At 44.9% G+C, this 25,067-nt stretch overlaps 1 protein-coding gene across 1 annotated transcript in view; it reads left to right on the forward strand.

Moving 5' to 3' along the window:
- Positions 1 to 4,474: 4,474 nt before the first annotated feature.
- tm9sf2 (transmembrane 9 superfamily member 2) overlaps positions 4,475 to 25,067 on the forward strand; it is a 45,266-nt gene continuing 24,673 nt past the window's right edge. Inside the window, exons 1-7 of the mRNA XM_038817894.1 lie at positions 4,475 to 4,662; positions 12,967 to 13,034; positions 13,218 to 13,311; positions 15,604 to 15,731; positions 17,914 to 18,043; positions 19,503 to 19,624; positions 23,098 to 23,209. Coding sequence (XP_038673822.1) covers positions 4,531 to 4,662; positions 12,967 to 13,034; positions 13,218 to 13,311; positions 15,604 to 15,731; positions 17,914 to 18,043; positions 19,503 to 19,624; positions 23,098 to 23,209 — 786 coding nt within the window. The 5' untranslated portion in view covers positions 4,475 to 4,530. The remainder of the gene's footprint in view (positions 4,663 to 12,966; positions 13,035 to 13,217; positions 13,312 to 15,603; positions 15,732 to 17,913; positions 18,044 to 19,502; positions 19,625 to 23,097; positions 23,210 to 25,067) is intronic.

Below are 25,067 nucleotides of genomic sequence, written 5' to 3' on the forward strand. Positions count from 1 at the left end.
AAACAGATTTTAAAAAGTCACGGAATCATGGAATCATAGAATCCCTACGGTGCAGAAGGAGGTCATTCGGCCCATCGAGTCTGCGGCAACCCTCTGAAAGAGCACCCCACCTCGGCCCACTCTCCCGGCCCTATTCCCGTAACCCCTCCATTCGGTAAGCTGGAAGTCTTCGAGGGAGGTCTGGAAACCTGGAGTCAGTATGATGGACGCATGAGGTACCTCTTCCAGGTTAACATATTTTGGGGGCAGACCGTCAGACAATCATCCTCCCGACCGCCCGCGGATCTCCGACTTTCGGAATGATAAAAAGTCTCACTTACCCGGCCGGCAACAGACTCCAAATGGTTTGACAAGCCGGTTGGTCGGTAGCTGAGCATTATGACCCTAAATCTTCCCTGACCATGCGGCTGTATAGGTTTAACAAGGCGATGCGGTCTCCAGGTGGGGCGGTCACTGACTAACTGGCCCGCCCTCGGTGTCTGGTCGAGCATTGTGAGTTTGGGCTGCCCCACTGCGAAATGTTGAGGGATCGGCTGGTTTGTGAGATAAACAAGGCGGCTACTCAGAGGAAGCTGCTAGCGGAGCCCAGCGTAGACTTAAAAGGGGTCATTGAACTGTCACTGTCGCGGGAGCACACAGAAGAAGGAGGGCAGGAGTTGCAGGGGTCCGTGGGCTATGGCGCCTATAGTTTTGGCCGCCCATCATTTCAAATTCCCATTGGATCATGGAGCAATGCCGGTCAGGTCCGGTCACCTCCCAAAGGGTAACCCCTGAGGCAGGTCCCCAGCTGGGCCCAGCACTAGGGAGCCACCGCAGACCCATGGGATACACCCCCACCCCCACACAACAACCCCCCCCCCCCCCCGAGGGCGAGGGGGAAAGCCGACCACATTGCCAAATGTGTGGTCGCAGAGAACGCCGTCCAAGACAGCCACCAAGATCACCGCGAACCAGGGCCTTGCCCGTGGCCCCCCCGGATGAGGAGACCAGTTTGCTGCAGCTGAACTGTGTCTCGACCCTGAAGGTTTAGCACTAATCCGAATCACTTACAAGTAAATGGTTATCCTGTAGTGATGGACATGGACACTGGAGCCACGGTCTCCATTGTGGACCATCGGGCGTTTCGACGACTTTGCGTTGGGTACATGGCGCTGACGTCACGCAACACCAAGGCGAGGTTGGTGACCTCTACCGGCGAGCCATTGACCATTGTGGGCACCACCGTAACTCCGGTCACACACGGGCAACAGTTGGTCCATCTTCCCTTAGTTGTAGTCCGGGGACCCAATTTGCTGAGGTCTGACCGGTTACAAATCCTCTGTTTCGACCGGCAACAGGTTTTTTGGATGGGCAACAGGAATCTGTACGACGCGCTGGGCAAAGACCCCGAAATGTTCCAGGACGGTCTGGGCAGGATAAGTAGACCTGATACTCAGCGCTGGTATTATAGGGCGAGGCCTGTCTCCCAAGCAGTGCTTGCCAAGCTCGACGCGTAGCACCTGAAGGATCTGGGAATTTTATGCCCTGTTCAATTTGCGGAATGCGCCCTTGGTGGCGGTAATGAAGCTGGAGAAATGTGTCCCACTGTGCGGGGGTGACAAGCTCACGGTAAATAGCTCTTCACGCCTGGATCAGTACCCGGTGCCCAGAGTGGAAGATTTGTTTGCAAAACTAGCTGGAGGCTGTTCTTTTACAAAACTTTTTAAAAATAAATTTAGAGTACCCAATTATTATTTTTTTTCCAATTAAGGGGCGATTTAGCGTGGCCAATCCACCTAACCTGCACACCTTTCGGTTGTGGGGGTGAGACCCACGCAGACACGGGGAGAATGTGCAAACTCCACACGGACAGTGACCCAGGGGCGGGATTCGAACCCGGATCCTCAGCGCCGTGAGGCAGCAGGGCTGACCCCTGTGCCACCGTGCCGCCCTCTTTTACAAAACTTGGCATAAGCCCCATCTGTTTATAGGTGGAGCTGATCGAACTCCAGGAAATTGGCGAAAAGTGGCCAAAATCCCCTTAAAACAGTCCATTCTCCTGACCCCCGGCCTAATTCCAGTCCCTGGGATCAGCACATCTGCCCACAGGTTACCAAAGTGGACGGGCAAGAACCAAGCTGGACAAGAGCAGCTGGGTCCTATGATCCCGGGGTCTGGCAGCCCCAGAGTGAGATGTCCAGCCTCTCCTGAGGATAGCCCAGAGCAACTTGACCATCACTCACCCCCTGGTGCAAATCATCCTGTAAAACCCCCAGACCCTTTCGACGATACTTAATCAGGAGGTTGGAATGCCTGACTTCCAACAGAGAGGAGTAAAGTCAGAATTTTAGCAGAGAATAGACTTCCCCAGACAGATGAATTTCGAATCCTACCACGTCACCCAAACCTTCCCAAATTCCACGACCAGACAAGGTCCTTGCGGACGTCCTGCCCATGGTTTAAATCTAAAAATAAAATTCTGCAGGGCTCTGCCATTCCCCCTACTGTGTGTTTGATGTGACAGCATGAATTTGAGAATGCCTCTATACTTCTGCATTTCTACCACCTTCCCTTCCCTAAGATCACATTTTCATAAATGAAACTAAATGGCATTAATTTAATTGCCTCCAACTGAGGAGGCATATCCTGGCTGGGAGAAAGAAAAACAAATATGCACACATATATATAAATATATACCTGTCAGCCTGACCACTTTAGAATCTTTTTCTGTTTTTCAAAATGGACTGTAATTGGGCTGATAAATGAGAGAAATCAGAAATCAAAAACACCTTTCCGTTTATTGACAGGTGCTGAGAGGAGAAACCAGGAGTTTAAATTCGTCCCCCTCCGGTCTATAACAGTTTTAATTATTGATTTATTTGGAATGAGTGCAAGATTCTTTCCAAGGGGACCAAAGGTTTGCTCTACAACATAATAATCTATGACAATAATAATCTTTATTGTCACAAGTAGCCTTACATTAACACTGCAATGAAGTTACTGTGAAAAGCCCCTAGTCGCCACATTCCGGCGCCTGTTCGGGTTCACTGAGGGAGAATTCAGAATATCCAATTCACCTAACAAGCATGTCTTTTGGGACGTGTGGGAGGAAACCGGAGCACCCGGAGGAAACCCACGCAGACACAGGTAGAACGTGCAGACTCCGCACAGACAGTGACCCGAGCCGGGAATCACCTGGGACCCTGGCACTGTGAGGCAGCAGTGCTAACCACCATGCCACCCTCTAATGGGTAGGGGTTGCTAACCCTCCAGGATTGCCCGGAAGTCCCCAGGTTTTGAAACTCAATCTCCAGCCAGTAAAAAAAGATTGATTCTTTGCCACACTTGGTGTTCAATTCTGGTCGCCACATTACCAGAAGGATGTGGAGGCTTAAGAGAGGGTGCAGAAGAGATTTACGAGGATGTTGCCTGGTATGGAGGGCATTAGCTATGAAGAGAGGTTGAATAAACTTGGTTTGTTCTCACTGGAACGAAGGAGGTTGAGGGGTGACCTGATCGAGGTCTACAAAATTATGAGGGGCATAGACAGAGTGGATAGTCAGAGACTTTTTCCCAGGGTAGAGGGGTCAATTACTAGGGGGCATAGGTTTAAGGTGCGAAGGTCAAGGTTTAGCGATGTACGAGGCAATTTTTTTACACAGAGGGTAGTGGGTGCCTGGAACCCGCTGCCGGAGGAGGTGGTGGAAGCAGGGACGAAAGTGACGTTTAAGGGGCATCTTGACAAATACATGAATAGGATGGGAATAGAGGGATATGGACCCCGGAAGTGAGGAAGATTTTAGTTCAGGTGGGCAGCATGGTCGGCAGGGGCTTGGAGGGCCGAAGGGCCTGTTCCTGTGCTGTACTTTTCTTTGTTCTTTTTTGTTGGCCATTTTCTTTGAATATTTCTCTTCACCCCATATAAAAACCGATTGGCGGCGGGGTGAGGGGCGATTTGGCGGACGGTCAAGCATCATGCAATTGGATAGTGAGTGGCTTTGCTTTGCAGTTGGCGCAGGAAGGCCGTGCGTGACCAGGATAGATGTGTTGACCAATTAATGGCGGGAATGTGGGGGGGGGGGGGGGGGGTAGGCAAGTCATGTGATGAAACCTCCAGGAATGCATTCATTCAGAGTTGGCAACCCTACTCATAGGCCCAAGTGTTCTTCCAATGGGTGTAAGGTTTCATTAGGAGGGGTGTTGGGTTTCCTTTCTAATGCCATTTGGATCAATTCAGGCCGCTCGGCCCATCGCCTGTTGACCCCTGTTTCCCCCAGCTGGTCTCTGCAGCCAGATGGCTGGCTGCTGGAGGACTGGTCCAGTATCCCAGAGGGCAGCGCGGCCCGCTGGCTGCTGGAGGACTGGTCCAGTATCCCAGAGGGCAGCGCGGTCCGCTGGCTGCTGGAGGACTGGTCCAGTATCCCAGAGGGCAGCGCGGCCCGCTGGCTGCTGGAGGACTCGTCCAGTATCCCAGAGGGCAGCGTGCCCGCTGCGGGTGACGTGTCTGGTTTGTGATGTCAGGAAAGGGGCCGGCACCGAGCGGCGGGGACGATGGCGACGGCGGGCTTCTCTCTCTCCCCGGCCTTGGCGCTGCTGGCGGCCGCTCTGGGCGTCTCCTCGGGTTTCTATCTGCCGGGCCTGGCGCCCGTCAGCTTCTGCGAGAAGGAGAGCGTCAACTGCAAGGTAAGCGGCGCCCAGGGCTCGCCCCTGGCCGAGGGGGTGGCAGGGAAGCGGCCAGGCCCCCTTCCTCCTTCCCGGGGGTGGGAGCCCTCAGGCCGCAAACTCAGCCCGGTCTAAACCCTGCATCTCAAACAAAGCCCCAACTCCATTTAATCAATCCTATAGCTGGTTTAAAAAACAGGGAAATAGGCCTCATTGGAGAGCCCGGGGGACTAGTACAGACAGGAGGGGCCGAATGGACCTCCCCCTGTGTGGGGTGACTCCATACAGGGCATCTAACCAGCAGAAACTTGGGTCAGATAGAATGTCAACAATTCCTTCAGATGCTGCCTGACTTCCAATTCATTCCTGTCTGCTCCTCCACCCAGAGTCCTGTGTTTGGAGGGATTGTCCCTTATTCAGACTCTTTATCCTCAAGGGGTGCCTTTTGTCCCCTATTTCCAGGACACTGACCCTGGGAGGGGGGCGTTCTCAGTTGAATGATTTGACTGGGATGACGAGTTGGCCAGCAGGGCGATGATATCGCAGCTCCACGAAATAAATTGTAAGTTTTTGTTTATTTGAAGTCCCCCCCCCCCCCCCCCCATTCCTGCAGTTCGCCAACGTCCCACTCTGCCCAGCCTCAGGGGTCACTGTGTCCCAAGGGAGAATTGGTCTGCTTCCACCCTCTTGAGAGTTTGGGGTCATCCAGAATTCTGCTGTCTTTGCTCACGGCACGTCCCCATGTGTCCATTATCTCCTGTACTTGATGACCTCCTGATCAGGCAGTGTACAGCTTTTGCCAATTCCTTCCATGGCCTGAGCCCTGTTCCCCAAATTCTAATCAAGTCTTACACCCCACAACCTTTTGAAATATCTGTACCCTTCCAGTTCTGCACATTCATGATTTTAATCACTCTACTATTGATAGCTGTGCCTTCAGCTACTCGGATGTTGAGGTCTGGCAGTGTCTGCATAAACTGTTCTATCCCTTTTTCCTCTTTTAAACCTACCTCTTGGGCTAGACTTTGGCCCTCATACCTCCTTGTGCTGTGTCACATGTTAATGCTGTCATGTAGTGCATTTGGGTGTTTTATTATTGTACATGTATCATATACATGCATGTGTTGTTAAATTACTGCAGCTCATTTTGCGATTTTGGTTTCAACCAAACTGATTTTGCCCAGGTTCTCTGTGCTGGGATCAATCGTTGGTCAGTGGGTCATGTGCTTGCCTTTGGAGTCAGATATTTTGTGGCATCGAGAGGTCTGTGCACCAAAATCCTGGTTGATAGTCCGCATTGTCGCTACTGAAGGAGCTGTCCTGAAGGAGGTGCCCTCTTTTTCATTAGATGTTAAACCAAGAGACCTTTTCCCCTCTTGGGCAAATGTAATAGATCCCATGGCACTAATTCAAAGAAGAGTGGTGGAGTTCTCCCAGGTGCCCTGAACAATATTCCTCCCTCAGCCAATCTTGTTTTTAACAAATCGTATTGTCTGGATGTTTACCTTGTTGGTGTTTATGAGAGTAGGCTGTCTACATATTATCTGCTGTGATTCTGACTTCATTCATGGGATGTGAGCGTTGCTGGCAAGGCAAGTATTTATTGCTCCTCCCTAATTGCCCTTGAACCGAGTGGTTATGAGTTTCAGAAGGCAGTTGAGAGTCAACCACATGCTGTGACTACTTTTCAGAAGTATTTAACAGGCTTTGGGGCATCCAGAAATTGTGAAATGTGCTCTGCCTTTTCTTTCATTGGCGTGGGTTAAGATTAATTCAGTCATGCAAGCAGGCAGGGGAAGGAGGAAGTAAAAGACAAGAAAACTGCATCCGTAAATTAGGATGTGTTCTGAAGTACCTGTTCCTCCACGTCAACCATGGTCAGGAAATGCTTGTATTTCAGCTATTAGCCAAGAGCATTCCAAAAGAGAATTCCATATGTACCCGAAAATTAAATATTTGTGTAGAAGTTAGATCCCTGCCTTTTGGCCTGCAAAAACAGAATTTTACGTCTTGTAAAAGTCGACACATTTTTCAGGGATCAAACTGCTTTGAGATTAATTACTTACCGATAATTACTGCAGTTCATTTAGTATGACGGTACAAGTGTGAACGTTTAGATTTTCCCCTGCCGTTTCTAACGGCAATCACCAATCCTAATGCGTACCACGTGATCTACCATGGTGCCTTCGAAAAAGAATAACAAGTAGCACCTAAATTTTAAATTAGCTGCCGCATTCACTGGGGATTGTGTGGGAGCACGAGAGTTCAATGTTTCCGAGAAAATTGACACTTGCGAGAGATTATCCAGTAAACTAAAAAGATACTGAAGAATAGCTGCCAGCAGAAGAAGACCGAGCAAGGCGCCTCACCTGGAGAAAAAAATGCAGAACAAGTCCATGAGCATTTGCAAAATTGTCTCACTATCACCTGTGAGCCAACTGATTCCACCCCCCACCCTCAGATGCAAAGAAAGATGGTATTCTAGAATTGAAGACCAGTGCCTGGTGATGCACAAGTTTTGTGAAAAGGTTTGATTTATTACACCATCAGAATGCAAAAGGTTAAGCATCTACCACCTGAACTCAGGGATAAAATCTTCAAATTCCACTGTTTTGTCATCAGACGTGAAGAGAACAATGCCTATCGATTGGGACTATGTATGAAATACCGATGAATTACGACTTGTGAGCAAACAAGACTGTTACCAAGATTGGTGGAAAAGAAAACGTCCTTGTAACAACTGACTACGCGAAGACATGCTCACAGCAGTTCCATCTTGTACCGCAAAAATAAAGCAGGGAGTGATAGTCAAGCGCAAAACTATCCTCAATTTCAGTACGGCGTTGCCATCCGTTTTCGCACCGATTCAATGCTTGAAGGCGGTTGCAGGAAATTGATCACAAAGTATGGAATTTCAGACCTGGAGGACTATGCGAGGAAAGAAGCTAGCTTATCTGGGCATATTCAAACCCCACATTGTCAAAGATATAGTCAAGTAATGTGAGATCAGCCAACACTGAGATGGCAGTTATTCCCAGCAGTCTTCTCCAGCACTTTATAAGTAAATCTCGAGAGGACCATATGCAAAAGGTGTGGAACAACACATTCAATAAGGGAGTGGGAATAATATGCGAGTACCCTCTCTAACAACATCGTGTCAAGGGGTCATAGACATGTGGAATGAACTTGACATCAATGCTGCCGAGAAACTATTTCTAAACTCTCAATGGCAGATGCGATTGATGATACAAAGAATGAATACTTGTGGAATGATAATGCCGAGATTACCGGTTTATCAATGATGAAGAAGAGTAGGAAGATGCATATGATGTTTATGCACCCAGGCTGTTGAGACAATTGTTTGATGATTCAGTTGGCGAACAGAAATATTTTGAAGGAGATAAACGTGAAGTGCTGTAGTTAATTAATTACGCTATATAGTTGTTATTGTGTTGGATGGAATTTGTATCATTTGTACAATGTTATAACATCAATTAATGTTAGAATTAATATGAATTCTTTAGTGTTTGTTGCCTTTAACTTTACTGCGTTGTAATTGTCTCTTTTGGACCCAAATCTCTCACGCATGTCAATTCCTCAAAAACATTACCTGTGTAAAAATCATAATCTTTATTATTGTCACAAGTAGGCTTACATTAACACCGCAATAAAGTTACCGTGAAAATCCCTTAGTCGCCACATTCAGGCGCCTGTTTGGGTACAGAGGCCCTAAAAGATTTTTCTCAAATGTGACTTTTACATACCTATGTAGTCTACGCAGGGCTTTGGGGGAGAAAAGGGTGTGAGAGTGGGTCTAATTGGTCAACTCTTTCAACGAGCTGGCAGTGTAATGATGGACTGAGTGGCCTTTTGTTGTTAGATCCTTGATTAAAATATGGCTTGTGCACTCTTGGTTCCAGGATTATTTGAGGGTATTATTAAAGTTAACCAAAAAGAAAGCCGAGGGAAGGGAAGACGGGATTAGATAGACGGGGCTTGGAGGCAATGTTTTCAGAACTGATATGAGAAACGTTTGCACTTCACAGCTTTGGAAATACTGACCCGTGTGTATGCAAGTGTTTGGACTAAATTTCATGGTTCAAGTTTAAAATTAGGAAAATTGGATAGCTGTTCCTTTACTTTCAACCAGATATCACCTAAGGTTAAGGGGGGGGGGGGGGGGTTGTTGGGGGTATAGGGTGGATATGTGGGTTTGAGTAGGGTGATCATGGCTCGGCACAACATCGAGGGCCGAAGGGCCTGTTCTGTGCTGTACTGTTCTATGTTCTAAGGTTCCGGGTGGCACGGTAGCATAGTGGTTAGCACAATTGCTTCACAGCTCCAGATTCCCAGGTTCGATTCCCAGATTGGGTCACTGTGCGAAGTCTGCATGTTCTCCCCGTGTCTGCGTGGGTTTCCTCCCACAGTCCAAAGATGTGCAGGTCAGGTGGGTTCAATTGCCCGTAGTGTCCAAAAAGGTTAGATGGGGATAGGGTGGAGGAGTGGGCTTAGGTAGGGTGCCCTTTCCAAGTGCCGATGCAGACTCGATGGGCCGAATGGCCTGCTGTCCTGTAAATTCTTTGATTACGGAAACTGTTTCCTTATTATAGAGGCAAACTATTCAACAACTCCCTTTTTTCCTATTATCACTTCTGACACATTTGCTTGTAAGAACAGCGACATTTTATCTTTCTGGATTTCCTCTTGTCTTTTCGCTATGATCACGTGCTGACAGCACGGTAGCACAGTCGTTAGCACTGTTGCTTCACACCGCCAGGGCCCCAGATTCCCGGCTTGGGTCACTGTCTGTGCGGAGTCTGCACGTTCTCCCTGTGTCTGCGTGGGTTTCCTCCGGGTGCTCCGGTTTCCTCCCACAATTCCCTCCTACCCTGCACATTGGGTTATGGGGGCGAAACCCACGCAAACACGGGGAGAATGTGCAGACTCAGCACAGACAATGATCCAAGCCGGGAATCGAACCTTTGCCGCACTATCGAACCTTTGACCCGCTACTAAATTTGCAATTAATCCTTGTATGTGAACATGTCAACCAAAGGATCCAAAAGAAATAAGGCTGTTTGAGAACAAGTAAAACAAAAAAAAGTAACAATGTTGAAAAATGTTTTGGGCACTTCACAGGAGCATTGCCTAACAATATAGGACACCATGCCACATAAGACACAATGACAGGTAGCAAAAGGAGGAAGCAGTGTAAAAGGGAGATTTAAAAGATGAAACTGAGAGGGGCTTCGGGAGGAATCCCCAGAGTGGCAGCTGCAGACACGGTCACCAATTGTGGCGTAATTGTCCACATGGACAAGAACACAAGTCTTGTGTGTGATGTGCAATTCCTTAGGGTTGTCTCTTGCTGTAACAACCTTGCCTTGTTCACAATTTGTGGCTAACACTCCCTATTTTAAAACAGCCTGTTCTCTGCCTCACTTGAACAACAAATTAAGCAATCCGATAATAAGGGGACACTCCCTATTTTAAAACCATCTGGCCTCTGCCTCACTGAGCAATGAATTAAGCAATGCGATAAAAGGGGCCAGTTTTTAAAAACATATTTATTAGGATTTTACATTTTTGCAAACAATGCAAACAAATTTTAAAAATGATATATCGCAGTAAGCAAGGAAATAACGGCTCAACATCTACAAATTCAGAGGGGGACAGGAGAACAACGTTTTATCAGTCTCGATATAATCATTAGTCGTAGCTAGATGCCACCATAAAGCCTACCAGAGACCAGGGGAGAAACGGGATGAAGCCATTAAAACATGGCAAACTGGTGCACACCCACAACCCGTCTGCTCCCAAATACCACAAGATTTCTGGACTATGTTCTGCCGTGCACCAATATAAATCTCCCTCATCTCGAGCAGTACCAACGGCACCAATGGCACACCGCAGCCTCCTCTCCTCAGATGCAAACCCTATCTGTGCCCATGCAGGAACCAATCACAGATTCTTTTTCTCACCTTTACAAACGAAAAGACGATGCGTAAAAGCCCCAGTTCCAAAGGTGACTTTTTAAAATATGAATTTAGAGTACCCAGATATTTTTTTTTTCAATTAAGAGGCAATTTAGCGTGGGCACTTCACCTAACCAGCACATGTTTGGGTTGTGGGGGTGAAACCCACGCAGACACGGGGAGAATGTGCAAACTCCACACGGACAGTGACCCAGGGCCGGGATTCAAACCCGCGTCCTCAGCGCCGTAGGCTGCAGTGCTAACCACTGCGCCACTGTGCTGCCCAAACGGGAGTTACATATATACCACACTAAACCTTAATCCCAGCCTCAGGCCCAGTACGGAACCAACATTCCATATTCCGGGCCTCGGGCGGTGGGTGCTTTGACCGGTCCTGCCACCTCCGACCCCTCGTGATGCGTATCAAGGCTAGGATAATATGAGTCTAGTGGTCGGGGGGCCCCAACTTACCCCAGACCTCAAAGATAAGATACTCTACTCCGTCAAACCTGATGCTCCCAGCCTTCAAATCAAGATTACTACAGTAAAGCATAGTAGCCAATCTTGAAACACAATCGGGAACTCACTTCCCACCAGAGACCGATAAAGAACACAAAATGCAGCAGGATTTCAATGTCGCCTGGCCCTTACCAGGGAAAGTGCTCTTCCGAATGCAAGAATGCTCTCTTGCATCTCCACCATTCTCCCAAGGACACTTCGCAAATCATCAGAGTGGGCTCTAAAGACCTGCATCAATGAGCCGAGATCTTCATCCAGAACAACATTCTCAATAGCGGCCAATTTATCTCTGCCCCTCTTTGCAAATCACTAATCAGGATCCGCCAGGGGCAGCACGGTAGTACAAGTGGATTGCACTGTAGCTTCACAGCGCCAGGGTCCCAGGTTCGATTTCCTGCTGGGTCACTGTCTGTGCGGAGTCTGCACGTTCTCCCCGTGTCTGCGTGGGTTTTCTCCGGGTGCTCCGGTTTCCTCCCACAGTCCACAGGTTAGGTGGATTGGCCATAATAAAAAATTGCCCTTAGTGACCAAAAAGGTTAGGAGGGGTTATTGGGTTACGGGGATAGGATGGAAGTGAGGACTTAAGTGGGTCGGTGCAGACTCGATGGGCCGAATGGCCTCCTTCTGCACTGTATGCTCTATAGCTCAAGACATACATCCCAAGAATAGACATGTTTAAAATGTGCACCAGGATAAAATAAAAGGATTACAAGATGAGCCAGAGTTTGCAAAACCACAACCGCTCCCGCATCAGGTGACATGCCCCACCCCCCAGCTGAACCCACCTCTCACGATATTGACAGGATTGGTTGCAATTCTGGTTTCACACCTATCCCACTTGTGCAATTCCTGGAAATCAGTGGAGAGTAGTATTGTGTGGGATGTAAAAAAAAAAACAGCATTCTTTACTCTCCTATGGGCCTCCTGTCTGGCAAGCTGAGTTACAATTCCCCCGTGAAAGATTCTCATATAGCCGTCTCTATTTATCCCACGATAATGTCACATTTTTGCACTCCTGATTTGATGATGAGCTGAAACTACAAAATACTGAAACTGAGGAGTTGTTCTCCTTGATCCAACTGGATTGGATATACCTTCTTTGCAAATCACATTTGTTCAGTCCGAGTATGACTTGTTGCAAATATCTAAGTTTGAGTAAAAGTAGACCATGTTTCCCTTTGTTCTGGCAGGATTGGATGGCACAGTGGTTAGCACTGCTGCCTCACGGGACCCGGTTCAATACCACCTTGGGTGACTGTGTGGAGTTTGCACTTTCTCCCCGTGTCTGCGTGGGTTTCCTCCGGGTGCTCGGGTTTCCTCACACTGTCCAAAGATGTGTAGGTTAGATGGATTGGCCATGCTAAATTGTCCCTTAGTGTCCAAAACGGTTGTGTTGGGTTACGGGCATAGGGTGGAAGTATGGGCTTTAGTAGAGTGCCCTTTCCAAGGGCCAGTGCAGACTTGATTTGTAAAGTTTTTTTTTTCCAGTGCTGGTAAATGGAATAAGGGTTCTTCTCTCTCATGATCTGGGGCATGTGCTATTTAATGTTTGGCAGGAAAAAGTGAAATGCAAATCATGAAGGAACAAGAGTAACTAATGATACTGCAATTGTGAATGTTCTGCGTTTTTAAAAAAAACTGCAGCAACTCGACACTGGTTCGGTTGTTTAAAATCCTGCTGTGGCTTGCTTTTTAGGACACAAAGATTTATATGACGTCTGTTAATTTTCTTCTCCACATAAAAATATGTTAAAACACTTGAAGAACCAAAAGCTGAGGTGGTTTTCAATTATGCCAATTTTTTTCCCCTCTTTTTTTTTTTCCCCTCCAGAGTACTTTTGAACTATTTGTGAACAGGTTGGACTCGGTGGAATCTGTTCTGCCATATGAATATGACGCGTAAGTAAATTTAGCTTAATCGAACACCTTTGGGGTACTTAAAATAGTTACCAACTTATGCAGTGTATTTTCTGGCTGCGTCTAAATGCGCAGATAATATAAAGACATTGCATTCATTAAAGGTTTGATGAGCTGTTATAATTGCAGGTGATGATATCCTGAAAATGTTTCTTCCTGATAAAGGTTTGATTTCTGTCAATTGGAAGAGGAAAAACGGCCGTCAGAAAACCTCGGTCAAGTACTATTTGGTGAGAGGATTGAGTCATCTCCATACAAGGTATGGGTTTGCCTGGCTGAAATAATGTAGTCTTTATCAAAATTGAACACCACTCTATGCTGCCGTTCTAACGTACTGATAATGTGTGCCTTGTTTTAAGATATTGAAATAACTGAAGCACGGATGGTTATAAAGGCTCCTTGTTCAGTGAGTTTATCAAAGTAATGTTTGCGTTAAACAAAGGCCCCAAGTTTAGCCCTATGTCCCTGCCGAGTTTGCTAATTTCAGGAAACTGTAATGTCCGCAATACTCTAGGTTGGGAAGGAACAAATTGTCCAGGATTGCCACTGACTTTGTTCCTTTTAAATTGAATGTCTTTTGAATCGGGCTGTCATAAAGCTTTCTGCAGATGGCTGGTTAAGAATGCTGAGTGCCAGGCAATACGGTGGCACAGTGGGTTAGCACTGCAGCCTCACGGCTCCAAGGTTCGATCCCGGCTTTAGGCCACTGTCTGTGTGGAGTTTGCACATTCTCCCCCTGTTTGCGTGGGTTTCGCCCCCACACCCCAAAGATGTGCAGGGTAGGTGGATTGGCCACGCTAAATTGCCCCTTAATTGGAAAAAAATGAATTGGGTACTCTAAATTTATAAAAAAAAAAATTTTTTTTAAATGTTGAGTGCAAGGATTTTTATCCATTTCAAAACCAACTGAACTGCATAGAAGCCATTGCACTGTCAATAATTGAAATGTCAGCAAATTATACCAAATTTAAAAAGTCAAAGTAAATGACGGAAGAATACGAGCATATTCAACAGTGTTTGACAAGTATTTTCTTTCCCTCCAAAAAAAATTCCACTATGTTACATTTCCTGACTCAAAGTCCCCTTAAAACATGCCGGAAGATTTTAACAAAATTGAGTCTTTTCATCAGACTGCTATTATTAACACATTTTGCTGTTCCCGTTTGCATAGTATCCCTTTCAGGAAAGCTACTTGCAATTTAAGGAAGGGGTCAGGGGTGCATTTAGGTGACAGAGGGACCAAGAAAATCTAACCCTCCCAAGTGCGCCATGTAGAAATTGAAACGTCATCCGAAAAGAAAAAATATTAAACTCATCAGCTCCGATTTTATAAACTTCTGAAGGAGTGTGGCCATGCAATCTTTCTTTAATTTTGAAATTCACTTCTGTGGGTCGTCACATGCCACAACAGTAAACTTTAAAGCACTATCTCATTTGGAGATTCTTTGTAAACCCATTCTGCCTTATTGTCTGTCAAGCTGTGTTGTCACAACTGTTAAAAATTTAGCCAATGTTTTTTTTTAAAACACATTTTATTCAAACTTGTATCAAAGTAGGTTACAGCAAATAAACACCCTGGGAAACATTCTTCCCAACAATCAACTATACAGTTTGTACAGATTTTTCTCCTTTTTCACCCCCCTCCCCATCACCCACCCCCCTCACCCCCCCTGCGACAAACAGCTCTTCAAACACCGGTCACAAACATCCCCCACCTTTTCTCAAACTCCCTTGCTGAGCCCCTTAACTCATACTTTATCTTCTCTAACTGCAGGAAGTCGTACAGGTCACCCAACCATGCTGCTACCCCCGGTGGCGATGCCGACCGCCACTCCAGCAAAATTCGTCACCATGCAATCAGAGAGGCGAAGGCCAAGACATCGGCCTTCCTCCTCTCCATGAGCTCCGGCTTCTCTGAAACCCGAAATATCGGCACCAAAGGGTCCGGGTCCATTCCCTCCTCCACTATCCTCGCTAAGACCGCGAACACTCCCGCCCAGAATCTTCCCAATTTTTCACAACCCCAAAACATGCGCGTGTGATTCGCTGGCCCCCACCCACACCTCTCACACTCATCTGCTACCCCCTGAGAGAACCCACTTTTTCTCGCCCGAGTTATTCAATGTTTTATGTAGAAGCACAGCAGAGAAGTATTTAGAAATAAGGAACGATAATGGTCCTTTTCATTGTCTTTACTGCACAATTGTTGGTGTGCTCTCATTCAGTTCAATACAGGAAAACAATTTCCAATATTATTGCCAAGTGATTATTTGTTTTTCTCACTTTGGCTTTTTCTGGCTCTTCGTTTTATTCAGTCTTTTTCTACTGTGCTTTTTCTTTTCCTATTTTTACTAGTTTTTTTTTCTCCTCAGCCCCTGTTTGTTTCCTCCTGCTCTTTCCTGAGTGTGCACTTAGCAACTTGCATATATAAAGTGTCAGTCCTATATTAGCCTGTCCTGTAAATGCATATAATCGTGAGCCATATTGTGGCTTAGTCCGGCAGGACCCTGGGTTACTGAAAACAGCTGAAGAATTGTTTATTACATTGCAGTTCCACTTTAAGAAGGAAGAAGTGTGTAAACATGTCTGTACAAAAGAATACAATCCATCAAACAATGATGACAAATCAAAGTTAGCATTTCTGAAGAATGGCATGTATTTAAACTATCAGCATCATTGGTGAGTAGCTAACAGGAAACAGTTACTGTGGCTTCTAGTTAAAATTGTAAGCGTTATTTATTTTGTTTACTCACATTTCCTCCTAAAAACCGTAGTGTTAAATTCCATATTTCAGTCATATTGTTTCCACTAAAATGGTTTGAACTTTCATATAACTGCTACTTTACTTATCGCTGCTTTATTTCTTCCTGATGCATGCTCAAAGATGAGTGTCAAGACGTGTTTCTCTTTTAATGGTATCTCAATGATCAAGTCTGATAATTTCAGGGCAATTATGTATGAAATACTAATGGAGAAAACATAAAACTAAAATACATCCGTTGCTCCTTTGCTATGACATATTATTTGAATGTCTGCAGCATGCATCCAGCCACCTGCAAAGAATTAATGTCACAATAGAACCTGTGCCACTGACCCAGACCAGCACTATTAATCCAACTAATGTCAATGGGGTTTCCTTTTGTTCGAACCCACGGTGGGGGCTTTCTAGCCAGTGTGTTATTTTTTGCAATGGGGAGCGTGGAGAACCTACAGCTTGCTGAGGAAATTCTGAGTGCCTTTGTTTTTTGTAATTTTGCAATCCGTGTCGGTATTTTATGGACCAACTTGCATGCCTGCTGGGCATCATTGCACCTCGTTTAATTGAAAATGTCTGAAATACAATGTGATCAGGAGTTAACTTGAGGTAGTAAGTATATCTGTGTTGTGTCCAATCCATCTGGCTGCTTTTCTGCTGTAGAGGCTGTTTGCATACTGATGGTTTGGGCAGCAGAAACAGTGTGATTTCTTGTTCAGCTTTTTGTTGATACTGGCATAAATTGAGCATGTGGACAAGCACAGCCTTACATCGAGCCCGCCAAGTTTGCACTTCAGTCACATGTTATGTGTCGTTCTTGAGATGCTGATGAGAGTTGATCCCTTGAATATCTCTTGTCTTCATGTGAATGTGGTACATGGGAAACTTACATTGTACCCTGTTGGGAGGAATGGAGTGGCCCAGAAGAACGCGTGATGAATAAAATAGAAAACTCTTCCTTCCTGATTTAATAAACCTAACTTGCACCAAATCCTCTTCATAGGTCACTAACCTACATTGATTCCCAGTCCAGCTATGTTTTGATTTTAAATTCTCATTCTTGTTTTCAAATCTATCCAGGGCTTTGTCCATCCCTACCTCTCAAACCTTCTCCAATTCTAAACCCTCCCAAGATCTCTGCACTCCTCTAACTCTGGCATCCTGAGTGTCCCCGATTCTTATAACTCCACTGAAGATGGCTGTGTCTTCAGCTGCCACGACTCTGCAATTCCCTCCCTAAACCTCTTGCTCATCTACTCTCTTTTGAGATGTTTCTTAGAAGGTGAGGCACGGGCAGCATGGTGGTGCAGTGGATTAACCCTGCAGCCTCAAGGTGCTGAGGTCCCAGGTTCGATCCCGGTTCTGGGTCACTGTCCGTGTGGAGTTTGCGCATTCTCCCCGTGTTTGCGTGGGTTTCGCCCCTACAACCCAAAGATGTGCAGGGTAGGTGGATTGGCCACGCTAAATTGCCCCTTAATTGGAATAAATTAATTGGGTACTCTAAATTTATTTTAAAAAAGAAGGGGAGGCATGTGGCACATACGCTAGCACTGTTGCCTACGGCGCTGAGGACCCAGGTTTGATCCCAGCTCTGGTCACTCTGGGTTTGCACATTCTCCCCGTGTCTGCGTGGGTTTCACCCCACAACCCAAATATGAGCAGGTTAGGTGGATCGGACACGCTAAATTGCCTGGGGGGGAGAAATAATAATTGGGTAACTCTTAAAAAAATTTTTTTAAGATGTTTCTTAGAATCTATCCCTTTGAACAAGCTTTTGATCACCTATCCTAATATCTCCTTTTGTGGCTCAGTGTTCAATGTTCTTGTCAAGAACCTTGGGTCTCTTGTAATGTTAAACATGTGTATTTGTAATGATTGCTTTTTGCCTATCTGCATTTATTTATATATATTATTTATATATATATATATATAGATAGATAGATAGATAGATAGATAGATAGATAGATAGATAGATAGATAGATAGATAGATAGATAGATAGATAGATAGATAGATAGAGATATATATATATATATATAGATAGATATATATAGATATAGAAGGGATAATGACTTTCAGGATGCACTCAGTCTCATTGTTCTTGCAGGATCATTGATAATATGCCTGTCACATGGTGCTATGACGTAGAAGATGGGCAGAAGTTCTGTAATCCAGGATTTCCCATTGGTTGCTACATAACAAAAGATGGGCGCCCAAAAGATGCCTGTGTTATTAGTGTAAGTAAGTTTATGCATGTTTTCTCACAATTAGCTGCTTGTCCAACTACTCCAGCCCAAATGACTACATTTTCTTGACCATGGACTTAAACAAAATGTAATTTGGTGAGATGCCAAAGATTGTAGCTAACCAATAGTCCTCCTGATACTTGCTAGATCTCCAGGAAAAATAGGCCAAGCGAAATTATAAATATTTTTTTCCTGTCTGACTAGCTACCCAAATCTGGTACGTTAGCGTAGATTATATTCTTGCACTGACCGACTGACTTGGGCATCAGTACCATTCTCTCTTGCCAGGTTTGTCTCCACCGTTCATTTCTTGAAGGTGTTGACTTTAGCTGGGAATGTTTCCACAGCTATGCCCAGTACTGGCACATCAGTACCATGTCCAATTGGCTATCCTTCGTATGTGTTATCAGGCTGTTGGAACATGGATGGTATCAAAGCTGATTCCACTCCTGCCCTCATCTGCCATCTCTGCCATACATTTCTCCAGCAGGTGGTTACTGATCAGGAGTGGGAAATCGCGGCCAATGCTGTTTTCCCCCAGGGGTACATATTTATAAATTTTGGCACTCCAACTTCTGTCTCTTCTGTTCAGCTCGACGTTGTGGGTTACAAGGGAAGCTCTTTAATTCACGTCTAGGCTGCAAGGTAAGGGTTCTTAACACAGTCCCTTTTAGGTTTTGAAACAAAAACAGGAAATGATGGAAAATCTCAGTCCTCGCAACATCTGTGGAGAGAGAAAATAGAGTTAACGTTTCAAGTACACGTGGCTTCTTCAGCTCTGACTGAAAACTCTATTTTCTCTCTCCTAAGGTGCTGCCAGCTTTTCCGGCATTTTCTGTTTTCGTTTCAGATTCCGCCATCCCCTGTGGTGATTCCCTTCTCAGTTTTTGTTGCATTTGAATTATTTCTAAATACCATGCTTTATGTTTGAAATACCTGAAGGTGTGTGACACAGCTGTCATGGGCCTGTCACATTTATCACTGCAAAACTCTATAGGCCAAGTGGATCTTGCTGCAGTTACCCACCCAGATGTAGCATCCTTTTGTTAATGTGGTTTAGAGCTGACAGCCCAATTGAAAGGATACTTGTGTGTCCCAAGGATGGGGCATAAAGTTTATACTGAAAGGAAATGCACAATGCATTTTCTCTGTGCATGCATACACATTTTTGCTTTGAGGTATTACCTCTATTTTTTGGTGAGATGTTGAAATGCATGTTAGTTTTCTTTGTAATTCCTCATTTTCATGACGTCATGACCATTTTGCATGTTATGAAGTTTAAACAGGGATAATTACTGATTCAACTTAATAGAGGAAAACTACTAGAAGTTTGTAAACCAATCTTAGACACTCTTGGATTTGATAGAAAAGTAAACGGCTTTCGCACAAAATAAATTGAAAATCTTATTTTTTTTTCCATTATTTTTATGACCTGCTTTTCCTCTTATAGTCTGCCTTCAATGAGAAAGACACATACTATATCTTCAATCATGTGGATATCACAATATATTATCACAGCGAAGGGGGGACTGCTGAAGCAAGACTTGTGGCTGCCAAGCTAGAACCAAAAAGGTATGCAAATAGTTAACTGGAATAAGTGTAATCTAAAGAATAAAGCTTTTAATGGCTTCTACGCAATTCCTTATGATCTCAAACATTAAAAATCATGTGTCTGAATGCGTCTCCTGTCGACTTCACCTTTATAAATTCCTGTGTCAGTGTTTATTACGGACAATGGGAATGTAAAGTGTTTGATTAATAACTATTTGCAATTTGTAAAACTATGGGGAAATGTTACTGCATCATAGGAGTGACAATACTTACCCATAGGTATCGTTTATGTTAAAACATATTTTAATTTAGTCACAAGTTGGGGCGGCACGGTAGCACAGTGGTTAGCACAGTTGCTTCGCAGATCCAGGGTTCAGGTTCGATTCCCGGCTTGGGTCATTGTCTGTGTGGAGTCTGCACATTTGCACCGTGTCTGCGTGGGTTTCACCCCCAAACCCAAAGATGTGCAAGTTAGGTGGATTGGCCACACTAAATTTCCCTTTAATTGGAGAAAAATAATTGGGTACTTAAAAATTTTTTTTTAATGAATTGCAAGTTAGCACATTAGCAACAAAGCTTTACACTTACAATCTGCAGTTATTATCTTTTGTAAAAGATAATAAGCCGTAGCTTCCTAAACCTGCCGCTATATTCCAGTTAAGCAAACCAATATCCAATACCACTCATGAATAAAGCATCGGGACAGCGTGGTGGGGCAGTGGTTAGCACAGCTGTCTCATGGCACTGAGTGTTTGCTTCTGGCTGATGTTGAGTAAAGAGTCAAGCGTTCTCCTTTCTTAAACACTTTTTTTCCTTGAACACACTTTGTACAAACTCTATCACCACACCACAAGTGCCACCTTCAGCCCCTTTACATATGCGTCAATTATTGAATACTTAACATCAATTCCAATGTAATTGGAATGTCTCTTAACCCATTCCAAATACCGAGGACCTGCGTTCGATCCCGGCCCGAGTCACTGTCCGTGTGGAGTTTGCACATTCTCCCCATGTCCGCAAGGGTCTCATTCCCACAAACCAAAGATGTGCAGGTCTGGCCACGTTAAATTGCCCCTCAATTAGAAGAAAAATAATAATTGGGTACTCTAAATTTATTTTTAAAAATGAATAAAGTTAACAACCAGGTTTCTGCTTGCTTTTCTTTGTGCAGACTGTTTGGAGAGAAAACCTTTCGGGGCCAAATTGAAAACCTTCTGTTCAGATGAGTGTTCGAGGACCAAATTGACGTTTTAGGTAGACCTAGCCCCCTCCCATTAATTACACCATCTGTTCCCAAAGCATAAGGCATTATTGTGTTTCTTCTTACAATATGTCCTTTGACTTGTTTAGCCAGGACCAAACACCTCATAAATTATGTTCACCCATGGGTCCTTCAAAAGTAAACAATATTCCATTATTTTGCTATATGCAAACAAGTAAATGGTTATCAAGATCTATTAACAGAACACTTCACCTGCAAATCCATAAGACCATAAGACATAGGAGCAGAATTAGGCCACTTGGCCCATCGAGTGTGCTCTGCCATTCAATCATGGCTGATATTTTTCTCATCCCCATTCTCCTGCCTTCTGCCCATAACCCCTGATCCCCTTATAAATCAAGAACCTATCTATCTCTCGCCCCTGCAACTCAAAAGATGTGCAGGGTAGGTGGATTGGCCACGCCAAATTGCCCCTTAATTGGAAAAAATGAAGTGGGTACTCTAAATTTATAACAAAACAAAAAGAACCTATCTATCTCTGTCTTAAAGACACTCAGTGATTTGGCCTCCACAGCCTTCTGCGACAAAGAGTTCCACAGTTTCCCCACCCTCTGGCTGATGAAATTCCTCCTTAACTCTGTCCCTTTAGTCTGAGATTGTGTCCTCTGGTTCTAGTTTTTCCTACAAGTGGAAACATCCTCTCCACGTCCAGTCTATCCAAGCCTCGCAGTATCCTGTAAGTTTCAATAAGATCCTCCCCTCATCCTTCTAAACTCCGAATACAGACCCAGAGTCCTCAACCGTTCCTCATACGACAAGTTCTTTATTCCAGGGATCATTCTTGTGAACTTCCTCTGGACCCTTTCCAAGGTCAGCACATCCTTCCTTGGATATGGGCGCAAAACTGCTCAATACTCCCAATGGTGTCTGACCAGAGCCTTATACAGCCTCAGAAGTATAGTTCATTGCTGGGAAGTATGTTTCCGGGGGTGTTTGTATTGTAACCAATTTTGTTACATGTTTGTAATAAAATGCATTTTTTTTAAAGTAACATTTCCTCACAGAGGATTGTGTAAATATAAAACTTTGTCCTCCAATAACTGTCGAGGCTGAAGGTCAATTGAAAATTTCAAAGCTGAGATTGATAGATTTAGTTGGGTAAGGGGACAGAGGGTATGGAATCAAGCCAGGTAGATGGGGTTAGCATACAGATCAGCCATAGATTTCACTGAATGATGGAACAGGCTCAGAGGGATGAATGTCTTATTCCTGTTCCAATGTTTTCTTCTTGTTAGCCCAGGTCTGATTCATACTGAGGTGAAATGGTGTCCATTGTATGGCCCACTCTCCAGCAAAATGTTAGACATTAGGATTTGAGTTTTTCTTCTGTCGATTGCATATCTTTGGTCAAGGTCAAGTAATGATATGATGTGGAGATGCCGGCATTGGACTGGAGTGAGCACAGTAAGAAGTCTTACAACAACAGGTTAAAGTCCAACAGGTTTGCTTCAATCACTAATTCAATCAGGTGAATGAAGAGGTAGGTTCCAGAAACATTTATATAGACAAAGTCAAAGATGCATATGAATGCAAGCGTTTGCAGGTAATTAAGTCTTTGCAGAGCCAGCGAAAGGGGTAACCCCAGGTTAAAGAGGTGTGAATTACCTCAAGCCAGGACAGTTGGTAGGATTTTCCAAGCCCAGGCCAGATGGTGGGGGGTGAATGTAATGCGACATGAATCCAAAGTCCCGTTTTAGGCCGTACTCTTGTGTGCGGAACTTGGCTAAACCTTTCTGCTTGGCGTTTCTGTGGTGTCGCGCGTCCTGAAGGCCGCCTTGGAGAACACTTACCCAAAGATCAGAGGCTGAATGCCCTTGACTGCTGAAGTGTTCCCCGACTGGAAGGGAACATTCCTGCCTGTTGATTGTCGCATGATGTCCGTTCATCCGTTGTCTCTCCGTGTTTGCATGGGTTTCGACCCCACAGCCCTAAGATGTGGAAGGGAGGTGGATTGGCCATGCTAAATTGCCCCCTAATTGGAAAAAATGAATTGGGTACTCTAAATTTAAAAAAAAACTAATTATGATATATCGATGTATACCTATACAGCCTAAGCATCAACAGTCATCTTCATTTTCCACTCAAGTAGATTAAATATATTTTGTTTGTAACAGGATAACAAGAAACTACTTATTTTGTTGATATTTTTGTCTTCATGGGAGAAAATTGCTTTCCATTCTTAACTATTGATACTTAATTTATGTTTCAACAGCTACAAGCGCACACACACTGATAAGCCCGACTGCGCAGGATCACCTATGGGTATACCGAAAACATTTGGAGCAAAATTCAGTATTGCCTATACCTACTCTGTCAAATATGCTGTGAGTAATATTTTTACTGCTGCTCACGTGTGTTATGAACCAAAGTGATTGGGATTGGATTTTGTTTATTGTCACATGTACCGAGGAACGGTGAAAAGTATTTTTCTGCGAGCAGCTCAACAGATCATTAATTACATGAAAAGAAAAGGAAATAAAAGAAAATACATAATAGGGCAACACAAGGTACACAATGTAACTACATAACTGCCTCTCATCTACATGTACTACATGACTGATGGGTCAGGGTCCACAGTATGGGCTGCGCCCAGGATCAAAACAGTAAGGGAATTCCAAGTAAATTAAATGATGCTTCACTGGGGTTTTAAAGGCTCTGGGTTTGTAAAGCTTCCATGACGATATGAGTTAGGACAGGAAGTTCCGATAAGTTCTGGGAAAATAAGGCATGCAAGCTGGCCTATTTCTGGTTTGACAGTAGGAGGGTCAGAAGAGCCATCTATCTGTAAAATTAGCTGCAGAAAGAGAGGCAAGAGATTGAGTGATCAGTCCCACTGCAAAAGGAATGCAAATGTTGTGCATTGAGCAGGATACTGGCTGAGATTTGAGGAAGAGATTATCAGTGTGCAGGAAGTTGAATCGAGGGCAGCAGGTTGGCTCCTGGTTTAATAAATAGTGACAGAACCAGCAGTAATGGAGAACCTTCCATGACACTGGGCAACCGTAAACGTCGTTTTTGGGTGGAGATTATATTAGAATAACTTCAGGGGCGGTATGCGGTGCAGTGGTTAGCACTGGGACTGTGCCGCTGAGGACCCAGGTTCGAATCCCAGCCCTGGGTCACTGTCCGTGTGGAGTTTGCACATTCTCCCCATGTCTGCGTGGGTTTCACCCCCACAACCCAAAGATGGGGCAGCAGGGTAGCATGGTGGTTAGCATAAATGCTTCACAGCTCCAGGGTCCCAGGTTCGATTCCCGGCTGGGTCACTATCTGTGTGGAGTCTGCACGCCCTCCCCCTGTGTGCGTGGGTTTCCTCCGGGTGCTCCGGTTTCCTCCCACAGTCCAAAGATGTGCGGGTTAGGTGGATTGGCCATGCTAAATTGCCCGTAGTGTCCTAAACAAAGTAAGGTTAAGGGGGGGGGGGGTTGTTGGGTTACGGGTATAGGGTGGATACGTGGGTTTGAGTAGGGTGATCATGGCTCGGCACAACATTGAGGGCCGAAGGGCCTGTTCTGTGCTGTACTGTTCTATGTTCTATGTGCAGGGTAGGTGGATTGGCCCTTAACTGGAAAAAAAAAATAATTAGGTACTCTAAATTTATTTTAAAAAATATTAGAATAACTTCACAAAGGAGTGAGTATCATGCCCTCTTGATTTTCGAAGATTTATCGAGAAATGACAAAATAAAATATTCCGTTTCAGGTTTCTGGAGCAAACTTATATTGAATGGTGATGCTTTTTAAAACCTATGGATTTTCCTTCAGTGAAGTATAGTGATAGAATACATAGCTGTCCTTGAGTAGACCTCAGCTGGGAAATTTTCAATGTCTTTGCAAAATGTTTTGTTCAGGTTGGAGAACTTTTGGCTTGTAAAGAACTAGGGGAAGAAGGTGCCCATATGTAGAGGCAGTGCATTTTTAATGTCCAGCCCAGCCTGTTGCAGGATCAGGATGTAGTACTGTGATGGGACATGCTCTTTCTTGTGTGTTACGTATCTGACCATAAGAACTGGCTGCATAGAACATAGAACAGTACAGCACAGAACAGGCCCTTCGGCCCTCAATGTTGTGCCGAGCCATGATCACCCTACTCAAACCCACATATCCACCCTATACCCGTAACCCAACAACCCCCCCATTAACCTTACTTTTATTAGGACACTACGGGCAATTTAGCATGGCC

This window comes from Scyliorhinus canicula, chromosome 14 (genome assembly GCF_902713615.1).
Source record: "Scyliorhinus canicula chromosome 14, sScyCan1.1, whole genome shotgun sequence".
Lineage (NCBI taxonomy): Eukaryota > Metazoa > Chordata > Chondrichthyes > Carcharhiniformes > Scyliorhinidae > Scyliorhinus > Scyliorhinus canicula.